Source organism: Periophthalmus magnuspinnatus, chromosome 21 (genome assembly GCF_009829125.3).
Source record: "Periophthalmus magnuspinnatus isolate fPerMag1 chromosome 21, fPerMag1.2.pri, whole genome shotgun sequence".
NCBI lineage: Eukaryota > Metazoa > Chordata > Actinopteri > Gobiiformes > Gobiidae > Periophthalmus > Periophthalmus magnuspinnatus.
The window spans coordinates 31649525-31672990 of record NC_047146.1 but is presented as its reverse complement, the minus strand read 5'-3'; the positions used below and the strand labels follow the sequence as shown (position 1 = coordinate 31672990).

Genomic DNA, 23466 nt, shown 5'->3' with positions numbered 1-23466 from the left:
TCTGTGTTCCCTAGTGGTGAGACAGCAAGCTGGAAGAGATGTTGTTTTCTTGTTGGATGGATCTGATGGTACTAGGAATGAATTCCCAGCCATGCAAAACTTTGTCCAGAGAATGGTAGAGAGACTGAATGTGGATGAAAAGAGAGATCGTGTGTCAGTGGTTCAGTACAGCAGAGATCCTGCTGTCCAGTTCTACCTGAACACTTACTCAACTAAAGGAGAAATCCTTGACACAATCAGAGGTTTGAGGCACAAAGGTGGAAGACCCCTCAACACTGGTGCAGCACTCCAGTACTTGAGGGATAACGTCTTCACGGCCTCTGCTGGAAGCAGGCGCCAAGAAGGAGTGCCACAACTGTTGATATTGTTAAGCGGCGGCAGGTCTTTTGACAGCGTTGATGCCCCGGCCTCTGCTCTCAAACAAATGGGTGTCTTGACATTTGCAATTGGAACCAGAAACACAGACCCGAGAGAAATGCAAAAGATTTCACATGAGCCGAGTTATGCTCTCTCCGTGTCTGACTTCAATGACCTCCCCAATGTCCAGCAACAACTTCAGTCTTCTGTTGAGACTGTGATTGTTGAGGCAGCCCCTGAATCACCAACTGCACCCGGTACGTTCAAAAACTCTGACTGAAACCCCTTCTAAATATGGAACATAATCTGTTGCCCAACCAATTAGTTCAGTTATAGCTATAAGAAAGACTGTAGTTTACTAGAGAGCCTCTAATTTTGATAAAAACTAACACAAAAACTTCTAGCTGATATATTGACAGTGGCTGTTGTTTTAATTGTCCCAATGTTCTGCTCTTAGTTGACAGTGCCAACAGGGATATAGTTTTCCTTCTGGATGATTCTGATGCAACAAGAAATGGCTTCCCTGCCATGCGTGATTTTGTGGAAAGAGTGGTGCAAACTCTTAATGTAGGAGAAAACACTGACCGTGTGTCTGTGGTCCAGTACAGCAGAGATGCAGAGGTCATTTTCTATCTGAACACACATGACACCAGAGATGATGTTTTGGATTCAGTCAGAGGGCTGAGACACAGAGGAGGCAGACCCCTCAACACCGGGGCGGCCCTCCAATACGTCAGGGACAATGTCTTCACAAACTCTGCTGGGAGTAGGAGTCTGCAAGGTGTTCCACAGATGTTGATCCTTCTAAATGGTGGAAGGTCTTCGGACGATGCCGAAACACCGGCCACTGCTCTCAGAGACAAGGGCATCATTGTGCTTGGCATTGGAGCAGGGAGGGCTGCTGGGGCAGAGATGAAAAACATAGCATATAACACCAGTTATGCTGTGTCTGTGTCTGACTTCTCTGACCTCCCCAATGTCCAAGAGCAGCTCTCTTCTGTAATGGGCACAACAGTAGTGCAGGTCACGCCTATCACACCAAATGTAACCGGTAAGAATGTGACACAGTTTTGCTTCATTATTATAAAACAATGCAAAGCAACCTTATGTAGCTTAGTCATTAGCCACATCCATGCAACGGTAGCTGCACGATTCTTGCATGCGTGGTCAGTCATGATATATCTAGGAAAAATGTTTCAGGTAAATAGTTGACATGCCTCATTCTGTGTTCCCTAGTGGTGAGACAGCAAGCTGGAAGAGATGTTGTTTTCTTGTTGGATGGATCTGATGGTACTAGGAATGAATTCCCAGCCATGCAAAACTTTGTCCAGAGAATGGTAGAGAGACTGAATGTGGATGAAAAGAGAGATCGTGTGTCAGTGGTTCAGTACAGCAGAGATCCTGCTGTCCAGTTCTACCTGAACACTTACTCAACTAAAGGAGAAATCCTTGACACAATCAGAGGTTTGAGGCACAAAGGTGGAAGACCCCTCAACACTGGTGCAGCACTCCAGTACTTGAGGGATAACGTCTTCACGGCCTCTGCTGGAAGCAGGCGCCAAGAAGGAGTGCCACAACTGTTGATATTGTTAAGCGGCGGCAGGTCTTTTGACAGCGTTGATGCCCCGGCCTCTGCTCTCAAACAAATGGGTGTCTTGACATTTGCAATTGGAACCAGAAACACAGACCCGAGAGAAATGCAAAAGATTTCACATGAGCCGAGTTATGCTCTCTCCGTGTCTGACTTCAATGACCTCCCCAATGTCCAGCAACAACTTCAGTCTTCTGTTGAGACTGTGATTGTTGAGGCAGCCCCTGAATCACCAACTGCACCCGGTACGTTCAAAAACTCTGACTGAAACCCCTTCTAAATATGGAACATAATCTGTTGCCCAACCAATTAGTTCAGTTATAGCTATAAGAAAGACTGTAGTTTACTAGAGAGCCTCTAATTTTGAAAAAAAACTAACACAAAAACTTCTAGCTGATATATTGACAGTGGCTGTTGTTTTAATTGTCCCAATGTTCTGCTCTTAGTTGACAGTGCCAACAGGGATATAGTTTTCCTTCTGGATGATTCTGATGCAACAAGAAATGGCTTCCCTGCCATGCGTGATTTTGTGGAAAGAGTGGTGCAAACTCTTAATGTAGGAGAAAACACTGACCGTGTGTCTGTGGTCCAGTACAGCAGAGATGCAGAGGTCATTTTCTATCTGAACACACATGACACCAGAGATGATGTTTTGGATTCAGTCAGAGGGCTGAGACACAGAGGAGGCAGACCCCTCAACACCGGGGCGGCCCTCCAATACGTCAGGGACAATGTCTTCACAAACTCTGCTGGGAGTAGGAGTCTGCAAGGTGTTCCACAGATGTTGATCCTTCTAAATGGTGGAAGGTCTTCGGACGATGCCGAAACACCGGCCACTGCTCTCAGAGACAAGGGCATCATTGTGCTTGGCATTGGAGCAGGGAGGGCTGCTGGGGCAGAGATGAAAAACATAGCATATAACACCAGTTATGCTGTGTCTGTGTCTGACTTCTCTGACCTCCCCAATGTCCAAGAGCAGCTCTCTTCTGTAATGGGCACAACAGTAGTGCAGGTCACGCCTATCACACCAAATGTAACCGGTAAGAATGTGACACAGTTTTGCTTCATTATTATAAAACAATGCAAAGCAACCTTATGTAGCTTAGTCATTAGCCACATCCATGCAACGGTAGCTGCACGATTCTTGCATGCGTGGTCAGTCATGATATATCTAGGAAAAATGTTTCAGGTAAATAGTTGACATGCCTCATTCTGTGTTCCCTAGTGGTGAGACAGCAAGCTGGAAGAGATGTTGTTTTCTTGTTGGATGGATCTGATGGTACTAGGAATGAATTCCCAGCCATGCAAAACTTTGTCCAGAGAATGGTAGAGAGACTGAATGTGGATGAAAAGAGAGATCGTGTGTCAGTGGTTCAGTACAGCAGAGATCCTGCTGTCCAGTTCTACCTGAACACTTACTCAACTAAAGGAGAAATCCTTGACACAATCAGAGGTTTGAGGCACAAAGGTGGAAGACCCCTCAACACTGGTGCAGCACTCCAGTACTTGAGGGATAACGTCTTCACGGCCTCTGCTGGAAGCAGGCGCCAAGAAGGAGTGCCACAACTGTTGATATTGTTAAGCGGCGGCAGGTCTTTTGACAGCGTTGATGCCCCGGCCTCTGCTCTCAAACAAATGGGTGTCTTGACATTTGCAATTGGAACCAGAAACACAGACCCGAGAGAAATGCAAAAGATTTCACATGAGCCGAGTTATGCTCTCTCCGTGTCTGACTTCAATGACCTCCCCAATGTCCAGCAACAACTTCAGTCTTCTGTTGAGACTGTGATTGTTGAGGCAGCCCCTGAATCACCAACTGCACCCGGTACGTTCAAAAACTCTGACTGAAACCCCTTCTAAATATGGAACATAATCTGTTGCCCAACCAATTAGTTCAGTTATAGCTATAAGAAAGACTGTAGTTTACTAGAGAGCCTCTAATTTTGATAAAAACTAACACAAAAACTTCTAGCTGATATATTGACAGTGGCTGTTGTTTTAATTGTCCCAATGTTCTGCTCTTAGTTGACAGTGCCAACAGGGATATAGTTTTCCTTCTGGATGATTCTGATGCAACAAGAAATGGCTTCCCTGCCATGCGTGATTTTGTGGAAAGAGTGGTGCAAACTCTTAATGTAGGAGAAAACACTGACCGTGTGTCTGTGGTCCAGTACAGCAGAGATGCAGAGGTCATTTTCTATCTGAACACACATGACACCAGAGATGATGTTTTGGATTCAGTCAGAGGGCTGAGACACAGAGGAGGCAGACCCCTCAACACCGGGGCGGCCCTCCAATACGTCAGGGACAATGTCTTCACAAACTCTGCTGGGAGTAGGAGTCTGCAAGGTGTTCCACAGATGTTGATCCTTCTAAATGGTGGAAGGTCTTCGGACGATGCCGAAACACCGGCCACTGCTCTCAGAGACAAGGGCATCATTGTGCTTGGCATTGGAGCAGGGAGGGCTGCTGGGGCAGAGATGAAAAACATAGCATATAACACCAGTTATGCTGTGTCTGTGTCTGACTTCTCTGACCTCCCCAATGTCCAAGAGCAGCTCTCTTCTGTAATGGGCACAACAGTAGTGCAGGTCACGCCTATCACACCAAATGTAACCGGTAAGAATGTGACACAGTTTTGCTTCATTATTATAAAACAATGCAAAGCAACCTTATGTAGCTTAGTCATTAGCCACATCCATGCAACGGTAGCTGCACGATTCTTGCATGCGTGGTCAGTCATGATATATCTAGGAAAAATGTTTCAGGTAAATAGTTGACATGCCTCATTCTGTGTTCCCTAGTGGTGAGACAGCAAGCTGGAAGAGATGTTGTTTTCTTGTTGGATGGATCTGATGGTACTAGGAATGAATTCCCAGCCATGCAAAACTTTGTCCAGAGAATGGTAGAGAGACTGAATGTGGATGAAAAGAGAGATCGTGTGTCAGTTGCTCAGTACAGCAGAGATCCTGCTGTCCAGTTCTACCTGAACACTTACTCAACTAAAGGAGAAATCCTTGACACAATCAGAGGTTTGAGGCACAAAGGTGGAAGACCCCTCAACACTGGTGCAGCACTCCAGTACTTGAGGGATAACGTCTTCACGGCCTCTGCTGGAAGCAGGCGCCAAGAAGGAGTGCCACAACTGTTGATATTGTTAAGCGGCGGCAGGTCTTTTGACAGCGTTGATGCCCCGGCCTCTGCTCTCAAACAAATGGGTGTCTTGACATTTGCAATTGGAACCAGAAACACAGACCCGAGAGAAATGCAAAAGATTTCACATGAGCCGAGTTATGCTCTCTCCGTGTCTGACTTCAATGACCTCCCCAATGTCCAGCAACAACTTCAGTCTTCTGTTGAGACTGTGATTGTTGAGGCAGCCCCTGAATCACCAACTGCACCCGGTACGTTCAAAAACTCTGACTGAAACCCCTTCTAAATATGGAACATAATCTGTTGCCCAACCAATTAGTTCAGTTATAGCTATAAGAAAGACTGTAGTTTACTAGAGAGCCTCTAATTTTGATAAAAACTAACACAAAAACTTCTAGCTGATATATTGACAGTGGCTGTTGTTTTAATTGTCCCAATGTTCTGCTCTTAGTTGACAGTGCCAACAGGGATATAGTTTTCCTTCTGGATGATTCTGATGCAACAAGAAATGGCTTCCCTGCCATGCGTGATTTTGTGGAAAGAGTGGTGCAAACTCTTAATGTAGGAGAAAACACTGACCGTGTGTCTGTGGTCCAGTACAGCAGAGATGCAGAGGTCATTTTCTATCTGAACACACATGACACCAGAGATGATGTTTTGGATTCAGTCAGAGGGCTGAGACACAGAGGAGGCAGACCCCTCAACACCGGGGCGGCCCTCCAATACGTCAGGGACAATGTCTTCACAAACTCTGCTGGGAGTAGGAGTCTGCAAGGTGTTCCACAGATGTTGATCCTTCTAAATGGTGGAAGGTCTTCGGACGATGCCGAAACACCGGCCACTGCTCTCAGAGACAAGGGCATCATTGTGCTTGGCATTGGAGCAGGGAGGGCTGCTGGGGCAGAGATGAAAAACATAGCATATAACACCAGTTATGCTGTGTCTGTGTCTGACTTCTCTGACCTCCCCAATGTCCAAGAGCAGCTCTCTTCTGTAATGGGCACAACAGTAGTGCAGGTCACGCCTATCACACCAAATGTAACCGGTAAGAATGTGACACAGTTTTGCTTCATTATTATAAAACAATGCAAAGCAACCTTATGTAGCTTAGTCATTAGCCACATCCATGCAACGGTAGCTGCACGATTCTTGCATGCGTGGTCAGTCATGATATATCTAGGAAAAATGTTTCAGGTAAATAGTTGACATGCCTCATTCTGTGTTCCCTAGTGGTGAGACAGCAAGCTGGAAGAGATGTTGTTTTCTTGTTGGATGGATCTGATGGTACTAGGAATGAATTCCCAGCCATGCAAAACTTTGTCCAGAGAATGGTAGAGAGACTGAATGTGGATGAAAAGAGAGATCGTGTGTCAGTGGTTCAGTACAGCAGAGATCCTGCTGTCCAGTTCTACCTGAACACTTACTCAACTAAAGGAGAAATCCTTGACACAATCAGAGGTTTGAGGCACAAAGGTGGAAGACCCCTCAACACTGGTGCAGCACTCCAGTACTTGAGGGATAACGTCTTCACGGCCTCTGCTGGAAGCAGGCGCCAAGAAGGAGTGCCACAACTGTTGATATTGTTAAGCGGCGGCAGGTCTTTTGACAGCGTTGATGCCCCGGCCTCTGCTCTCAAACAAATGGGTGTCTTGACATTTGCAATTGGAACCAGAAACACAGACCCGAGAGAAATGCAAAAGATTTCACATGAGCCGAGTTATGCTCTCTCCGTGTCTGACTTCAATGACCTCCCCAATGTCCAGCAACAACTTCAGTCTTCTGTTGAGACTGTGATTGTTGAGGCAGCCCCTGAATCACCAACTGCACCCGGTACGTTCAAAAACTCTGACTGAAACCCCTTCTAAATATGGAACATAATCTGTTGCCCAACCAATTAGTTCAGTTATAGCTATAAGAAAGACTGTAGTTTACTAGAGAGCCTCTAATTTTGATAAAAACTAACACAAAAACTTCTAGCTGATATATTGACAGTGGCTGTTGTTTTAATTGTCCCAATGTTCTGCTCTTAGTTGACAGTGCCAACAGGGATATAGTTTTCCTTCTGGATGATTCTGATGCAACAAGAAATGGCTTCCCTGCCATGCGTGATTTTGTGGAAAGAGTGGTGCAAACTCTTAATGTAGGAGAAAACACTGACCGTGTGTCTGTGGTCCAGTACAGCAGAGATGCAGAGGTCATTTTCTATCTGAACACACATGACACCAGAGATGATGTTTTGGATTCAGTCAGAGGGCTGAGACACAGAGGAGGCAGACCCCTCAACACCGGGGCGGCCCTCCAATACGTCAGGGACAATGTCTTCACAAACTCTGCTGGGAGTAGGAGTCTGCAAGGTGTTCCACAGATGTTGATCCTTCTAAATGGTGGAAGGTCTTCGGACGATGCCGAAACACCGGCCACTGCTCTCAGAGACAAGGGCATCATTGTGCTTGGCATTGGAGCAGGGAGGGCTGCTGGGGCAGAGATGAAAAACATAGCATATAACACCAGTTATGCTGTGTCTGTGTCTGACTTCTCTGACCTCCCCAATGTCCAAGAGCAGCTCTCTTCTGTAATGGGCACAACAGTAGTGCAGGTCACGCCTATCACACCAAATGTAACCGGTAAGAATGTGACACAGTTTTGCTTCATTATTATAAAACAATGCAAAGCAACCTTATGTAGCTTAGTCATTAGCCACATCCATGCAACGGTAGCTGCACGATTCTTGCATGCGTGGTCAGTCATGATATATCTAGGAAAAATGTTTCAGGTAAATAGTTGACATGCCTCATTCTGTGTTCCCTAGTGGTGAGACAGCAAGCTGGAAGAGATGTTGTTTTCTTGTTGGATGGATCTGATGGTACTAGGAATGAATTCCCAGCCATGCAAAACTTTGTCCAGAGAATGGTAGAGAGACTGAATGTGGATGAAAAGAGAGATCGTGTGTCAGTGGTTCAGTACAGCAGAGATCCTGCTGTCCAGTTCTACCTGAACACTTACTCAACTAAAGGAGAAATCCTTGACACAATCAGAGGTTTGAGGCACAAAGGTGGAAGACCCCTCAACACTGGTGCAGCACTCCAGTACTTGAGGGATAACGTCTTCACGGCCTCTGCTGGAAGCAGGCGCCAAGAAGGAGTGCCACAACTGTTGATATTGTTAAGCGGCGGCAGGTCTTTTGACAGCGTTGATGCCCCGGCCTCTGCTCTCAAACAAATGGGTGTCTTGACATTTGCAATTGGAACCAGAAACACAGACCCGAGAGAAATGCAAAAGATTTCACATGAGCCGAGTTATGCTCTCTCCGTGTCTGACTTCAATGACCTCCCCAATGTCCAGCAACAACTTCAGTCTTCTGTTGAGACTGTGATTGTTGAGGCAGCCCCTGAATCACCAACTGCACCCGGTACGTTCAAAAACTCTGACTGAAACCCCTTCTAAATATGGAACATAATCTGTTGCCCAACCAATTAGTTCAGTTATAGCTATAAGAAAGACTGTAGTTTACTAGAGAGCCTCTAATTTTGATAAAAACTAACACAAAAACTTCTAGCTGATATATTGACAGTGGCTGTTGTTTTAATTGTCCCAATGTTCTGCTCTTAGTTGACAGTGCCAACAGGGATATAGTTTTCCTTCTGGATGATTCTGATGCAACAAGAAATGGCTTCCCTGCCATGCGTGATTTTGTGGAAAGAGTGGTGCAAACTCTTAATGTAGGAGAAAACACTGACCGTGTGTCTGTGGTCCAGTACAGCAGAGATGCAGAGGTCATTTTCTATCTGAACACACATGACACCAGAGATGATGTTTTGGATTCAGTCAGAGGGCTGAGACACAGAGGAGGCAGACCCCTCAACACCGGGGCGGCCCTCCAATACGTCAGGGACAATGTCTTCACAAACTCTGCTGGGAGTAGGAGTCTGCAAGGTGTTCCACAGATGTTGATCCTTCTAAATGGTGGAAGGTCTTCGGACGATGCCGAAACACCGGCCACTGCTCTCAGAGACAAGGGCATCATTGTGCTTGGCATTGGAGCAGGGAGGGCTGCTGGGGCAGAGATGAAAAACATAGCATATAACACCAGTTATGCTGTGTCTGTGTCTGACTTCTCTGACCTCCCCAATGTCCAAGAGCAGCTCTCTTCTGTAATGGGCACAACAGTAGTGCAGGTCACGCCTATCACACCAAATGTAACCGGTAAGAATGTGACACAGTTTTGCTTCATTATTATAAAACAATGCAAAGCAACCTTATGTAGCTTAGTCATTAGCCACATCCATGCAACGGTAGCTGCACGATTCTTGCATGCGTGGTCAGTCATGATATATCTAGGAAAAATGTTTCAGGTAAATAGTTGACATGCCTCATTCTGTGTTCCCTAGTGGTGAGACAGCAAGCTGGAAGAGATGTTGTTTTCTTGTTGGATGGATCTGATGGTACTAGGAATGAATTCCCAGCCATGCAAAACTTTGTCCAGAGAATGGTAGAGAGACTGAATGTGGATGAAAAGAGAGATCGTGTGTCAGTTGCTCAGTACAGCAGAGATCCTGCTGTCCAGTTCTACCTGAACACTTACTCAACTAAAGGAGAAATCCTTGACACAATCAGAGGTTTGAGGCACAAAGGTGGAAGACCCCTCAACACTGGTGCAGCACTCCAGTACTTGAGGGATAACGTCTTCACGGCCTCTGCTGGAAGCAGGCGCCAAGAAGGAGTGCCACAACTGTTGATATTGTTAAGCGGCGGCAGGTCTTTTGACAGCGTTGATGCCCCGGCCTCTGCTCTCAAACAAATGGGTGTCTTGACATTTGCAATTGGAACCAGAAACACAGACCCGAGAGAAATGCAAAAGATTTCACATGAGCCGAGTTATGCTCTCTCCGTGTCTGACTTCAATGACCTCCCCAATGTCCAGCAACAACTTCAGTCTTCTGTTGAGACTGTGATTGTTGAGGCAGCCCCTGAATCACCAACTGCACCCGGTACGTTCAAAAACTCTGACTGAAACCCCTTCTAAATATGGAACATAATCTGTTGCCCAACCAATTAGTTCAGTTATAGCTATAAGAAAGACTGTAGTTTACTAGAGAGCCTCTAATTTTGAAAAAAACTAACACAAAAACTTCTAGCTGATATATTGACAGTGGCTGTTGTTTTAATTGTCCCAATGTTCTGCTCTTAGTTGACAGTGCCAACAGGGATATAGTTTTCCTTCTGGATGATTCTGATGCAACAAGAAATGGCTTCCCTGCCATGCGTGATTTTGTGGAAAGAGTGGTGCAAACTCTTAATGTAGGAGAAAACACTGACCGTGTGTCTGTGGTCCAGTACAGCAGAGATGCAGAGGTCATTTTCTATCTGAACACACATGACACCAGAGATGATGTTTTGGATTCAGTCAGAGGGCTGAGACACAGAGGAGGCAGACCCCTCAACACCGGGGCGGCCCTCCAATACGTCAGGGACAATGTCTTCACAAACTCTGCTGGGAGTAGGAGTCTGCAAGGTGTTCCACAGATGTTGATCCTTCTAAATGGTGGAAGGTCTTCGGACGATGCCGAAACACCGGCCACTGCTCTCAGAGACAAGGGCATCATTGTGCTTGGCATTGGAGCAGGGAGGGCTGCTGGGGCAGAGATGAAAAACATAGCATATAACACCAGTTATGCTGTGTCTGTGTCTGACTTCTCTGACCTCCCCAATGTCCAAGAGCAGCTCTCTTCTGTAATGGGCACAACAGTAGTGCAGGTCACGCCTATCACACCAAATGTAACCGGTAAGAATGTGACACAGTTTTGCTTCATTATTATAAAACAATGCAAAGCAACCTTATGTAGCTTAGTCATTAGCCACATCCATGCAACGGTAGCTGCACGATTCTTGCATGCGTGGTCAGTCATGATATATCTAGGAAAAATGTTTCAGGTAAATAGTTGACATGCCTCATTCTGTGTTCCCTAGTGGTGAGACAGCAAGCTGGAAGAGATGTTGTTTTCTTGTTGGATGGATCTGATGGTACTAGGAATGAATTCCCAGCCATGCAAAACTTTGTCCAGAGAATGGTAGAGAGACTGAATGTGGATGAAAAGAGAGATCGTGTGTCAGTTGCTCAGTACAGCAGAGATCCTGCTGTCCAGTTCTACCTGAACACTTACTCAACTAAAGGAGAAATCCTTGACACAATCAGAGGTTTGAGGCACAAAGGTGGAAGACCCCTCAACACTGGTGCAGCACTCCAGTACTTGAGGGATAACGTCTTCACGGCCTCTGCTGGAAGCAGGCGCCAAGAAGGAGTGCCACAACTGTTGATATTGTTAAGCGGCGGCAGGTCTTTTGACAGCGTTGATGCCCCGGCCTCTGCTCTCAAACAAATGGGTGTCTTGACATTTGCAATTGGAACCAGAAACACAGACCCGAGAGAAATGCAAAAGATTTCACATGAGCCGAGTTATGCTCTCTCCGTGTCTGACTTCAATGACCTCCCCAATGTCCAGCAACAACTTCAGTCTTCTGTTGAGACTGTGATTGTTGAGGCAGCCCCTGAATCACCAACTGCACCCGGTACGTTCAAAAACTCTGACTGAAACCCCTTCTAAATATGGAACATAATCTGTTGCCCAACCAATTAGTTCAGTTATAGCTATAAGAAAGACTGTAGTTTACTAGAGAGCCTCTAATTTTGAAAAAAAATAACACAAAAACCTCTAGCTGATAAATTGACAGTGGCTGTTGTTTTAATTGTCCCAATGTTCTGCTCTTAGTTGACAGTGCCAACAGGGATATAGTTTTCCTTCTGGATGATTCTGATGCAACAAGAAATGGCTTCCCTGCCATGCGTGATTTTGTGGAAAGAGTGGTGCAAACTCTTAATGTAGGAGAAAACACTGACCGTGTGTCTGTGGTCCAGTACAGCAGAGATGCAGAAGTCATTTTCTATCTGAACACACATGACACCAGAGATGATGTTTTGGATTCAGTCAGAGGGCTGAGACACAGAGGAGGCAGACCCCTCAACACCGGGGCGGCCCTCCAATACGTCAGGGACAATGTCTTCACAAACTCTGCTGGGAGTAGGAGTCTGCAAGGTGTTCCACAGATGTTGATCCTTCTAAATGGTGGAAGGTCTTCGGACGATGCCGAAACAACGGCCACTGCTCTCAGAGACAAGGGCATCATTGTGCTTGGCATTGGAGCAGGGAGGGCTGCTGGGGCAGAGATGAAAAACATAGCATATAACACCAGTTATGCTGTGTCTGTGTCTGACTTCTCTGACCTCCCCAATGTCCAAGAGCAGCTCTCTTCTGTAATGGGCACAACAGTAGTGCAGGTCACGCCTATCACACCAAATGTAACCGGTAAGAATGTGACACAGTTTTGCTTCATTATTATAAAACAATGCAAAGCAACCTTATGTAGCTTAGTCATTAGCCACATCCATGCAACGGTAGCTGCACGATTCTTGTATGCGTGGTCAGTCATGATATATCTAGGAAAAATGTTTCAGGTAAATAGTTGACATGCCTCATTCTGTGTTCCCTAGTGGTGAGACAGCAAGCTGGAAGAGATGTTGTTTTCTTGTTGGATGGATCTGATGGTACTAGGAATGAATTCCCAGCCATGCAAAACTTTGTCCAGAGAATGGTAGAGAGACTGAATGTGGATGAAAAGAGAGATCGTGTGTCAGTGGTTCAGTACAGCAGAGATCCTGCTGTCCAGTTCTACCTGAACACTTACTCAACTAAAGGAGAAATCCTTGACACAATCAGAGGTTTGAGGCACAAAGGTGGAAGACCCCTCAACACTGGTGCAGCACTCCAGTACTTGAGGGATAACATCTTCACGGCCTCTGCTGGAAGCAGGCGCCAAGAAGGAGTGCCACAACTGTTGATATTGTTAAGCGGCGGCAGGTCTTTTGACAGCGTTGATGCCCCGGCCTCTGCTCTCAAACAAATGGGTGTCTTGACATTTGCAATTGGAACCAGAAACACAGACCCGAGAGAAATGCAAAAGATTTCACATGAGCCGAATGCATCTTTGCTACTTTCTAGATTCAATGACCTTCCAAATATCCTGCAGCAACTTCAGTCCTCTGTTGAGACTGTGATTGTTGACAGTTCCCCTGACATTACCTCTCATATTGGTACGTTTCCCTTACACATTTTATTAAATAGTATCCTTCATTTCACCTCTTTTTGGCCTTCACACGTTTTTCACATACATATTTTTTTTTCTATTTGTCTCTAAAATAATATGATTTGTAATATTTCTTCCAATCCTCTCATAAAAAAAGAAAGAAAAAAAACACACCACCTTTACTGTATTGGCGTTTTTGTTTTTTCCATTTTGTCCTTTTAACAGTCATGTTCATTACATAACATATGTATCTTTTCTTTTTTTTTTTTTCTCTCATTTCAGCTGAAACACAAGGTCCCAAGAAGGATATCATTTTCCTTGTTGATGGGTCCGATGGCGTTGGGCGGGAATTCCCAATCCTCCAAGAGTTCATGAGAAGGGTTGTGGAGACCCTGAATGTTGGAGAGAACAAAATCCGTATCGGTGTGGTCCAGTATGCTGACTCTCCCCAAGCTGATATGTATCTCAACTCCCATTCCACCAAAGATGCTGTCCTTAATGCTATTAGTGGACTACGCAGACGTGGTGGAAGACAACGCAACCTGGGCCAAGCTCTGGAGTTTCTCAACAGTGACATGATAACAGCAGCCCGTGGAAGCAGGAGGCAAGAAGGTGTACCACAGTTCGTTATTGCAGTCTCTAGTGGTCCTGCTACAGATAACATCCAGCGGGCCGCGTCTACTCTGAAGCGATCCAGAGTACTACCTTTCAGCATTGGAACCAGAGATGTCAACCCAACTGAGCTTCAGATTGTGTCCTATGTGCCCAACTTTGCATATACTGTGGATGATCTTCCTGGCTTGTACACAGTCCAAGAAACTCTAATCAACACTTTGACAGAGATGTCAGATGATGATATCGCAAGGCTGGCCCCAGTATTTCCTGAATATGAAGGTAGGACATGAAAATTTGAGTTTAATACTCAGCAAGCAATCCCCAGTAAAAAAAACAAAAAAAAAAAAAAAAAAAAATGTGAAATGTAAATTATCTTTTCAAATTATTTACCCAGTTCTATAGGGCTATTTTTTTTTTATATTTCATGAGTAACTTGGTGTACTTCAAGTGTATGAAGACAAAGTTGATGATGTACAGAAAATTAACTCTCCCAACCCTGGCCTGTGCAAGCAAAATCCTTTTTTTTTTTTTTTTTTATAAAACAGGGGACATTACACTTTGGGTCTTTCAAATATTTATTATTAGATTTGTGTTTTAATGTTTGTTTTTCTTAAAAAATTACATGTTTTGTTTTTCTTATTCTGCAGTAGTAGTTACACCAGCGCCATCCGGAGACGTCAAAAGAGATGTTGTTTTCCTCATTGACGGAACAACAGCAGTGCGCAGTGAGTTCCCTGCCATTCGAGAGATGATCCGAAGAGTTGTGGATAAGCTAGATGTGGGACTCGATGCTGTTAGAATCTCTGTGGTACAATACAGTGAAGATCCAAAAGTGGAATTTCTCCTGAATGAACACTCTACTGCACAAGAGGTCCGCAATGCCGTGCAGAGGCTAAGGAGCCGAGGTGGCAGTGTCCTCAACACAGGTCGGGCTCTTGAATTTGTTGGAAGAAACATCTACCAGAGATCAGCAGGAAGCCGCATTGAGGAGGGTGTTCCACAGTTTCTCATTTTGGTCACTGGAGGAAAGTCTTCTGATGATGTGTCCTCCGCGGCAGATCAGCTGAAGAGGAACCAGATTGCTCCTCTCGCTGTTGGTTCCAGAAACGCTGATGCTGACGAACTGAGACAAATTTCTCTGAAACCTGAATTTGTCCATAAAGTTGACTCTTTCAATCAACTTCCATCAATTGAGAATAGGCTGCTAGATTCAGTCACAACTACATCCACCACAGATATTATCAGTTCTTATGTCCCTGCACCTCAACCTCCTGTGCTGACTGGTAAGAAATGTTTTCTCTTTTGCACGTTATTACTTTACTTTCACTAACTTTGATATTTAAAGCACCATAGTGAAATAATAACTACCAGAGAATGCTTTCTCGTCACTAATTTGTTAACTGAACTCTCTAGTGCATGTTGGACTGCAAGAGATAAAATCCGGATGTTATATTCCAATCAGCATTTTATCTCCATTTCACGCATTACTGTCCTATTGGCTTCACAGTTTAAAAAAGGAGGAGTGTCAGTATCTTGGAGACTTGTGCATAAGTGAGGGTAGGAAGTAGTGGAAGATTGACAGATAGGTCGGTACAGTGCCCGTCTCAATGCGGTTGCTGTGTCAGTCTGTTGTAGTAAAAAAAGAGCAAAGCCAAGCAGCAAAGCTCTTTATTTACTGATCAATCTACATATTTCCTATTCACACTTATGGTCATAAGGACAAGAACTCAGATACATGTGGCTCAAATGAGCTTTTTCTGCAGGATGACTGGCTCTCACTTAGAGCTCAGCCACCTCAGAGGAACTCTGAGTAGAGTCGCTGCTCCTCCACACTGACAGGAGTTTACCCAGGACACAGTCAAAGGACTGTGTCTCTCAGCTGTCCTGGGAAACTCTGTCTTCCTTTAAAAAGGCAGAGCAAGTGTCAAGAAAGAGGGACGTCTTAGACTGCTGCGCCTGAACCCAGCACAAGCAGAAGCAAATGTGTGCATGGAAGGCATTTTTAATTATAAATGTTTGTTGTCATCATATTGCAGAAATTGTCAATCTTGGAAGAAAGGATGTGATCTTCCTTATTGATGGTTCAGACAATACTGGAGCCTCAGGCATTGCTCACATTCGTGACTTCATCGTCAACATTGTGCAGCAGCTGGACGTGCAGCCAGACCAAGTGCGTGTGGGAATAGTTCAGTATTCCGATAGAGTCAAGACCGAATTCTCTCTGAACTCTCACAACAACAAAGCAGCTGTTTTATCTGCCGTGAAAAGGCTCAGGCAAATGGGTGGCCGCTCCTCAGACCTTGCCGATGCAATCAACTATGTCATACAAAATGAGCTTAAACCATCAGCCGGTGTTCGCCCGATTGAGGCTTCACAACATCTTGTGGTCTTGACTGGTGGACGATCGCCCCAAGATGTGGCTATTTTTGGTCCACTGCTAAAGAGCTCCAGGGTGAACTGCATTGGTGTTGGTGCATCTGGTGCCGACAAAAGGCAGCTAGCACAAATCGCCACCAGCTCTGAAGATGTCCTTCATGTGCCAACGTTTCCATCCCTGCCGGTACTCAAAGACACGCTCATCACCAGACTAAGTGGAAGAATTGAAGAAATCCCCACTGTGACTGAAGGTACTAGATCAGTCAGTGTGTTTACATGCAGAGCAAACATGGAACATGGCGATACATCCCCAAATAAGTCATTATATCAGAGGTTCTCATCTTTCAACAATTTTAAAGAACACATATAATGCAAACTTGACTTTTTTGAGCTTTTAAACATGTTATACCTTTATCTCCTTATCAAAAACATACCTGGTGTTGCATTTTGCTTATTTCATTGATCCATTATTCCACGTTCGCATTTTGCCTATTAAGTTGTGTCACAGATAAAACTGCGGATGTCTCCTACGCAATTTGTAAGCCCATAAATCATCACTGGACTCATTCTACAATCAAATTGTGTTCACAGTAAATGCATGGCACGGCTGTCACATGGGATAAGGACTTCTTTTGTTTATTTTGCCATTTTTCATTCCCATTGCTGACAGCAAAGCTCCAACCTCTAAACCGAGGTGTAAATATATTTTCCAAATGAAGACATTTGAGATAGAACATTTTAAAATACCCACGTTGACCAAAATCATGTTTAAAAGAGAATTAAAGCAACAAGATTACATAATGTGTTCTTTATATGCAATAGTGAACAAAACTAATACCGGACTACATGTTGTCTTGCTTGTGCTGCTAAATGTCTGTTCTACCATATCAGCAGTGAGTCATATACATGCGGCAATAGTCCAACATTGAATCGCGTTAACCAGGTGCGATTGAGAGAAATTCGAATGGCTGCCCATCCAAACAAGCGAATAAAGGCACAAATTCGAATTTCTGTGCCTGCATGTAAAAGCACTGATTTGAACTGATTTTGAACAGGCTGGGATGAGTAAGTGGAAAGCAGGTATGTAGATTATAGTAGAATGTTTAGCTTATTTGAAGCTGTTTGAAATATTGCATAGCCTTTTCTAATCAGGGTTACATTAGTCTATTACTCAGGTCCTCAATCACAGACACTTTTGGTAACCTCCCTAAAGCTAGCTATCTGCAAGTTTGCAAATCCCCCTCACCTGGCCTTTGTCCAGTCTCACCTGTGCTCTCTGTTCTTCTTCTGTCAGGCCAAAGCTGGCACACTATCAGACAGCAGTAATGTAGATAGTAGTGATTATATGTGAGAATACAGGGGAGGGTCAGATGGGAGTTTTAAGCCACAATTTTGATGAAGTGTTTGAAAAATTAAATTCTGAACAGTATAATATAGCTTGTAGACAAATACTGTATAGTTAGGGTTTTGTTAAAATATCTGATCATCTTCTTTTTCTTTAGGTGGCCTTGGTGTAAAAAAGGCAGACATTGTGTTTTTGGTAGACGGCTCCATAAACCTGGGCAAGGAAAACTTCGGCGAGGTCATGAACTTTGTGATCAATCTAATTGACCTGTTTTACAATGATAGAGACGAGCTGAGATTTGCCCTTGCGCATTACGCCACAGATGTCACAGATGCCTTCTTCCTAAATTCTTACAACAACAAGGACGATATTATTAGTGCGATTGGGAGGGCTGAGTACAAAGGAGGACGCAGAATCAACACTGGTGCTGCAATCAAACATGTCCAAGAAAAGCATTTTATTAAAGAAAAAGGGAGCAGAAAAGACGAAGGCACTCCTCAAATCCTTATGCTTATTACTGGTGGTCGATCAGCTGACGATAGCAAATCAGCAGCGCTTGCACTGAAGAAAACAGGAACCAGGATCTTTACAGTTGGAGTTGGAGACATTTTGGATGAGTTGGAAAACCTAGCTAGCGAGACATCCACCGTAGCCAGAGCAGGGACCTATCTGGAGCTGTCCGAGCTAAATGAACAGATCCTGGAAGCGCTTGATGATGAAGTGAAAGGGAAGCTTGTGTGTGTTACATCTGAAACCACTGCCAAATGTAAGTAACAGTTGTTGCCTGGATGGGGTTCAGAATCTCTTAATTTAGATGGGGCTATATATAATATTCATATTTTTTGAAGAAATATCCTAACTGTAACTCAAATGTTGCATTTTATCATTATTTATTTGGGATTGGGTCCACACACTATGTTAATAATATGTTTAAGTTCTGACAACTGACAACAATGACTCCTTAATAGAAAATAACAAAACAAAAACAAAAAATGACTTATAGATTATTTTCCTGACAGAGAAGTTTTAAACCCTGTTGTTATGTTATTACTTCCTAAAAAAACAGACCTGGAGTGTTTTCTTTCATTCACACATTTGAGTAAGCCATTTTTATTAATCTGTCTGCATCTCCAAAGCTCAAAACACTCTGTTAGACCTTGTGATGCCATGAAGCAGTAGTTTTCAAGTTAACAGCCTTTTACCTGTTATTCAGCAGAGATGATCAAGTCCAGGGCTGAAATTATCCAAATATAACCATTATGATGGTTTGAATTGTTAATTGTTGTGGTAACGGTCCTAATGTTTCATAATTTGGAAACCCATGGATAGAAACACTAGAACCTTGTTTATTATTTGTAGTAACATGTGAATTAAATCATTGTTTTCTTCCAGCTTGCAACATTGAAGTCCTGCTTGGTTTTGACGTGAATGCCCCAAACATCTTCAGTGCTCAGACCAACCTCCAGAGCAAAATGGGAGCCATTTTACAGAGGATTTCTAAGATGGCGTCGATCAGTTGCTCTTCTGGGCAGGTTCCTTCTATTCAGATGGGGATGTTGGCCATGGGCCCTGGTGGCGCTGTTCAATTGGATTTCACTGAAAATGCAGACGAGCTGTTTGAGGGATTCAGAGGACTGCGCACACGAGGCCCCTTTGTTCTCAATGGAGACACTATTTCGGCCTATAATACACGGTTCAAAAACAGGCAGGATAATGTTGTGAAGGTAAGTACATGACGAGCACTACTATGTTCACATATCTCCTGTGACTTATAGCTCATATTGTTTCCTGAGATCGAGTGAAGACAGTAAATAATGCTTAATTATGCTATATAATGCTCGTGTAGTTTTGGGAGTACAAGGCAAAGCAGTATCCTTTTAATTATGTGCAATTTAACGTAGTTTTAATATTTTAAACAAGCTCCTTAATAATCTTCCAAAGCATGGCATAAAAAATATGTGTCTTGGTTTCATTCAATTACAGAGGTTTTTATTGCCAAAAACTGTCCCGCTCAGTGTTTTGTATTTGTGTTTTTGCAGGTTGTGATTCATCTGACTGATGGAGTGGATGCACCATACGCTGAAATGAAGAGAAGAGCTGATGAATTGCAGAAGTCAGGTAAAAAATGTTGATATATTTTCATTTACTTTGATTTTATGACCTTAAATAAATGTATTATTTGTTTTGTAGGAGTGAGCAGCTTCATCCTGGTTGGACTTGAGCGAGTGCCCAAGTTTGAAGAGGCTTTGCTGCTTGAATTTGGCAGAGGTTTTAGATACACTCGACCTCTGCGCGTCAACATCATGGACTTGGACTATGAGCTGTTGGAAGAACTTGTAAATATTAAAGAACATTTTGACCTAAAATATCCTATACTATATTTTTAAAATGATTTTTGTTTATGTTTTGCCAATAGGACAGTATTGCAGAGAGGGAGTGCTGTGGGGTCCCCTGCAAGTGTACAGGAACCAGGGGAGACAGAGGGGCAGTCGGATTTGGTGGACAGAAGGTATCACACATAATCATATGCATATATATATTATAAAAATGTGTATAGATATTATAAAAGTGTGCATATAGATGTTATAAAAGTGTGCATATAGATATTATAAAAGTGTGCATATAGATATTTTAAGTGTGCATATAGATGTTATAAAAGTGTGCGTATAGATATGATAAAAGTGTGCATATAGATGTTATAAAAGTGTGCGTATAGATATTATAAAAGTGTGCATATAGATGTTATAAAAGTGTGCGTATAGATGTTATAAAAGTGTGCGTATAGATGTTATAAAAGTGTGCGTATAGATGTTATAAAAGTGCGTATAGATATGATAAAAGTGTGCGTAGATATTATAAAAGTGTGTGTATAGATATTATAAAAGTGTGTGTTTAGATATTATAAGAATGTGCATATAGATATTATAAAAGTGTGCATATAGATATTATAAGTGTGCATATAGATGTTATAAAAGTGTGTGTATCGATATTATAAAAGTGTGCGCATAGATATTATAAAAGTGTGCATATATGTATTATAAAAATGTGCATATAGATATTATAAAAGTGTGCGTATAGATATTATAAGAGTGTGCGTATAGATATTATAAAAGTGTGCATATAGATATTATAAGAATGTGTGTATAGATGTTATAAAAGTGTGTGTATAGATGTTATAAAAGTGTGTGTATAGATGTTATAAAAGTGTGTGTATAGATATTATAAAAGTGTGTGTATAGATATTATAAAAGTGTGCATATAGATATAAAAAATGTGCGTATAGATATTATAAAAGTGTGCGTATAGATATTATAAAAGTGTGTGTATAGATATTATAAGAGTGTGCATATAGATATTATAAGTGTGCATATAGGTAAAAATGCCATATTTGCTTTTCAGGGAGATCCAGGTCTTCCAGGAAGCCAAGGACATCCCGGAGATGAGGGTGGACCTGTAAGTTTCAATGATCTAATCAATCTAACATCAATCAACCTGAAATGATTGTGATAAATGTACATAGTTGTTCATTTCTTTTTTGTTTATTTTAACATTTGATTCATCTATTTTGTATTTAGGGAGAGAGAGGTCCTCCTGGTGTGAATGGTACTCAGGGTTTCCAGGGTTGTCCCGGACCAAGAGGAACCAAGGTGAACTTTTGCACATAGACTTTTGTTTTTATGACTTTGAATGGTATAAAAATATTGTCCTTTTTTTATATTCAGGGTGGACGTGGCTATTCAGGAGAGAAGGTAATGTATAGTCTGATTTTTTTTACAATTTCAGTATGAAGTTTTACATGCAATAACTCAGCACTTACCATTTTACAGGGTGAAAATGGAGAGCTTGGTCTTGACGGCATCAACGGAGAAGACGTGAGCTGTGCAGCGTCTCTACAATAATAATAAAGTTGTTTTTTTTTTTTTTTTTCTAACAAATTTGGTCTGTATTGTTTTATTATTTTAGGGTAAAAGTGGAGTTCCTGGATCAGGTGGAGACAGAGGAACATCAGGCAGAAGAGTAAGTCATTAACTGCTTTACTAAACTTCTACCACTACTACTACTATGACTACTACTAGTACTACGACTGGTCAATAATTGTCTAATATTTGTTGCTTATAGGGACCCAAAGGCGCTAAAGGTCAAGCAGGAGAAAGAGGAGAGATGGGAATCAGAGGTGATCCTGTAAGTATACTTTGTTATATACAGTGTTCACAAAATTTTCACTCTGTTCAGACACCACCACATTAAAAAATAGAATAAACCAGGACAAAACTGGGACTAAACCTGGAACTAAACCTGATCTAGACCAGAACCAGGCTAAGAACAGGACCAAACCAAGTATACATCAGGACTAAACCAGGACCAAAAGCAGGACAAGAATGCAGCCAATGTAACTGACTTATAGAAACGTAAGATGAGATCAACTTTTATTAGTCACACAATGGGGAACACAAACATTATGCATCCACCAGGGTCAATAACACAGCTCCAACACCAGGAAAAACAAAGAGAATATTGTAGCGTTCTGGTGGAAGAAAACACGCCGGAGTTCTTCTGAGCACAAGGGCTACTGTAGGTCATGACCCGCGACAAAACAAGAGCAAAACAACAGCAACTCAACTCACTAGAGCCGCTCCAAAACTGACCAGAAACTGACCAAAAGAACCTTCACATCACACGCCACAGCAACCAGGTGTCACATGCAAAAGCAGTTACGGTAACAACACATAAACAGTTATAAGGACAAGAAGAATGCGCAATAGCTACTGGTTTTGGCTGGATAATAAAACATACAAATCGACTTCCTTAACGAGAAGGAGGGTCTGAGGACAGGGGGCGCTCTGAGACAGTTCTCCATTTGCTTGTTTTCTTGATTAATTTGCTTGTCTGTTTCTAATAAATTGAACTGAACTGACTATAATGAATCTTTTCTTAGAGTTTCCAACATCACTTCATCGCAAACAAATGATTTATACGACAGAATGATAAGATAATGAGGAAAAATGTCATCCAGATTTATCTTCTTTTCAACAGGGCCAAAGTGGAAGAGATAACAACCTACCTGGACCTAAAGGAGAACCTGGTGATGCTGGTCTGCCGGTAACTATCTACTACTATACTGTCTAACTAGCATATTATAATATTAGCATTTTTAGCAGTTTGAACGTTTGGTTGATCTTATTATTGTCATTTACAGGGAGAGGCAGGTGGTGATGGAAGAGCAGGCCCACCCGGAGATCCTGGCAGAAGAGTAAAATTTTAATTAATATGGATTTCAAATTGGTTGTTTGTGTTTTTCCCTTAAACTAATCAGCACTTGGTGTCAATTTATAGGGATCCAACGGCAGAAGAGGACCACCTGGCCCATCTGTAAGACATTTTCAATCACTTCTGATTTAATTAGTGATTGGTCATTTCATTTTTATACAAACCGTTTGGTCGGGGGTGTGACTTATACTCAATTGTGACGTGTATGTGGAATATAAGTCACATCTGAGTATATAATTTCACATCTTCGTTACCTGACAACTGCATGATTTTCTTCATTACAGTGATCCCTCATTTACGTTCTAAAAATAACCCGCAAAAGGTGAAATCCGCAAAGTATCAACTTTATTTTTTTACAATTATTCTATATGTTTTTGGCTGTAAAACCCCTCACCACACACTTTATACACTTTTCTCACACAGGTATTAACATTTTCTCACATTTATCTCGTTGTTTCATTAATTAATCGTGACTCAGGTGTATTTCTCAGTTCCTCTGATCGTGCCTCTTCGTCCTGGGGTCGCTCCTCTGTAGTGTTGATCCAACGTTTATGTAAATTTGTCTGAACACATTCTGTACTGTACAGGAGACACGGCACGGAGGAGACTGATGGACAATGGT

The 23466-nt window shown here is 42.8% G+C and overlaps 1 protein-coding gene across 1 annotated transcript in view; it reads left to right on the top strand.

The window, feature by feature from the left end:
* The window catches only part of col6a3 (collagen, type VI, alpha 3), a 60253-nt gene that overhangs the window by 6542 nt on the left and 30245 nt on the right, over window positions 1-23466 (top strand). Inside the window, exons 10-43 of the mRNA XM_055230521.1 lie at window positions 15-614; window positions 815-1408; window positions 1594-2193; window positions 2395-2988; window positions 3174-3773; window positions 3974-4567; window positions 4753-5352; window positions 5553-6146; window positions 6332-6931; window positions 7132-7725; window positions 7911-8510; window positions 8711-9304; window positions 9490-10089; window positions 10290-10883; window positions 11069-11668; window positions 11869-12462; window positions 12648-13247; window positions 13523-14134; window positions 14503-15138; window positions 15892-16482; window positions 17734-18342; window positions 18969-19300; window positions 19616-19694; window positions 19767-19912; window positions 19993-20085; window positions 20976-21029; window positions 21152-21223; window positions 21299-21325; window positions 21404-21448; window positions 21540-21593; window positions 21696-21758; window positions 22611-22676; window positions 22774-22827; window positions 22911-22946. Coding sequence (XP_055086496.1) covers window positions 15-614; window positions 815-1408; window positions 1594-2193; window positions 2395-2988; window positions 3174-3773; window positions 3974-4567; window positions 4753-5352; window positions 5553-6146; window positions 6332-6931; window positions 7132-7725; window positions 7911-8510; window positions 8711-9304; window positions 9490-10089; window positions 10290-10883; window positions 11069-11668; window positions 11869-12462; window positions 12648-13247; window positions 13523-14134; window positions 14503-15138; window positions 15892-16482; window positions 17734-18342; window positions 18969-19300; window positions 19616-19694; window positions 19767-19912; window positions 19993-20085; window positions 20976-21029; window positions 21152-21223; window positions 21299-21325; window positions 21404-21448; window positions 21540-21593; window positions 21696-21758; window positions 22611-22676; window positions 22774-22827; window positions 22911-22946 — 13721 coding nt within the window. The remainder of the gene's footprint in view (window positions 1-14; window positions 615-814; window positions 1409-1593; window positions 2194-2394; window positions 2989-3173; window positions 3774-3973; window positions 4568-4752; window positions 5353-5552; window positions 6147-6331; window positions 6932-7131; window positions 7726-7910; window positions 8511-8710; window positions 9305-9489; window positions 10090-10289; window positions 10884-11068; window positions 11669-11868; window positions 12463-12647; window positions 13248-13522; window positions 14135-14502; window positions 15139-15891; window positions 16483-17733; window positions 18343-18968; window positions 19301-19615; window positions 19695-19766; window positions 19913-19992; window positions 20086-20975; window positions 21030-21151; window positions 21224-21298; window positions 21326-21403; window positions 21449-21539; window positions 21594-21695; window positions 21759-22610; window positions 22677-22773; window positions 22828-22910; window positions 22947-23466) is intronic.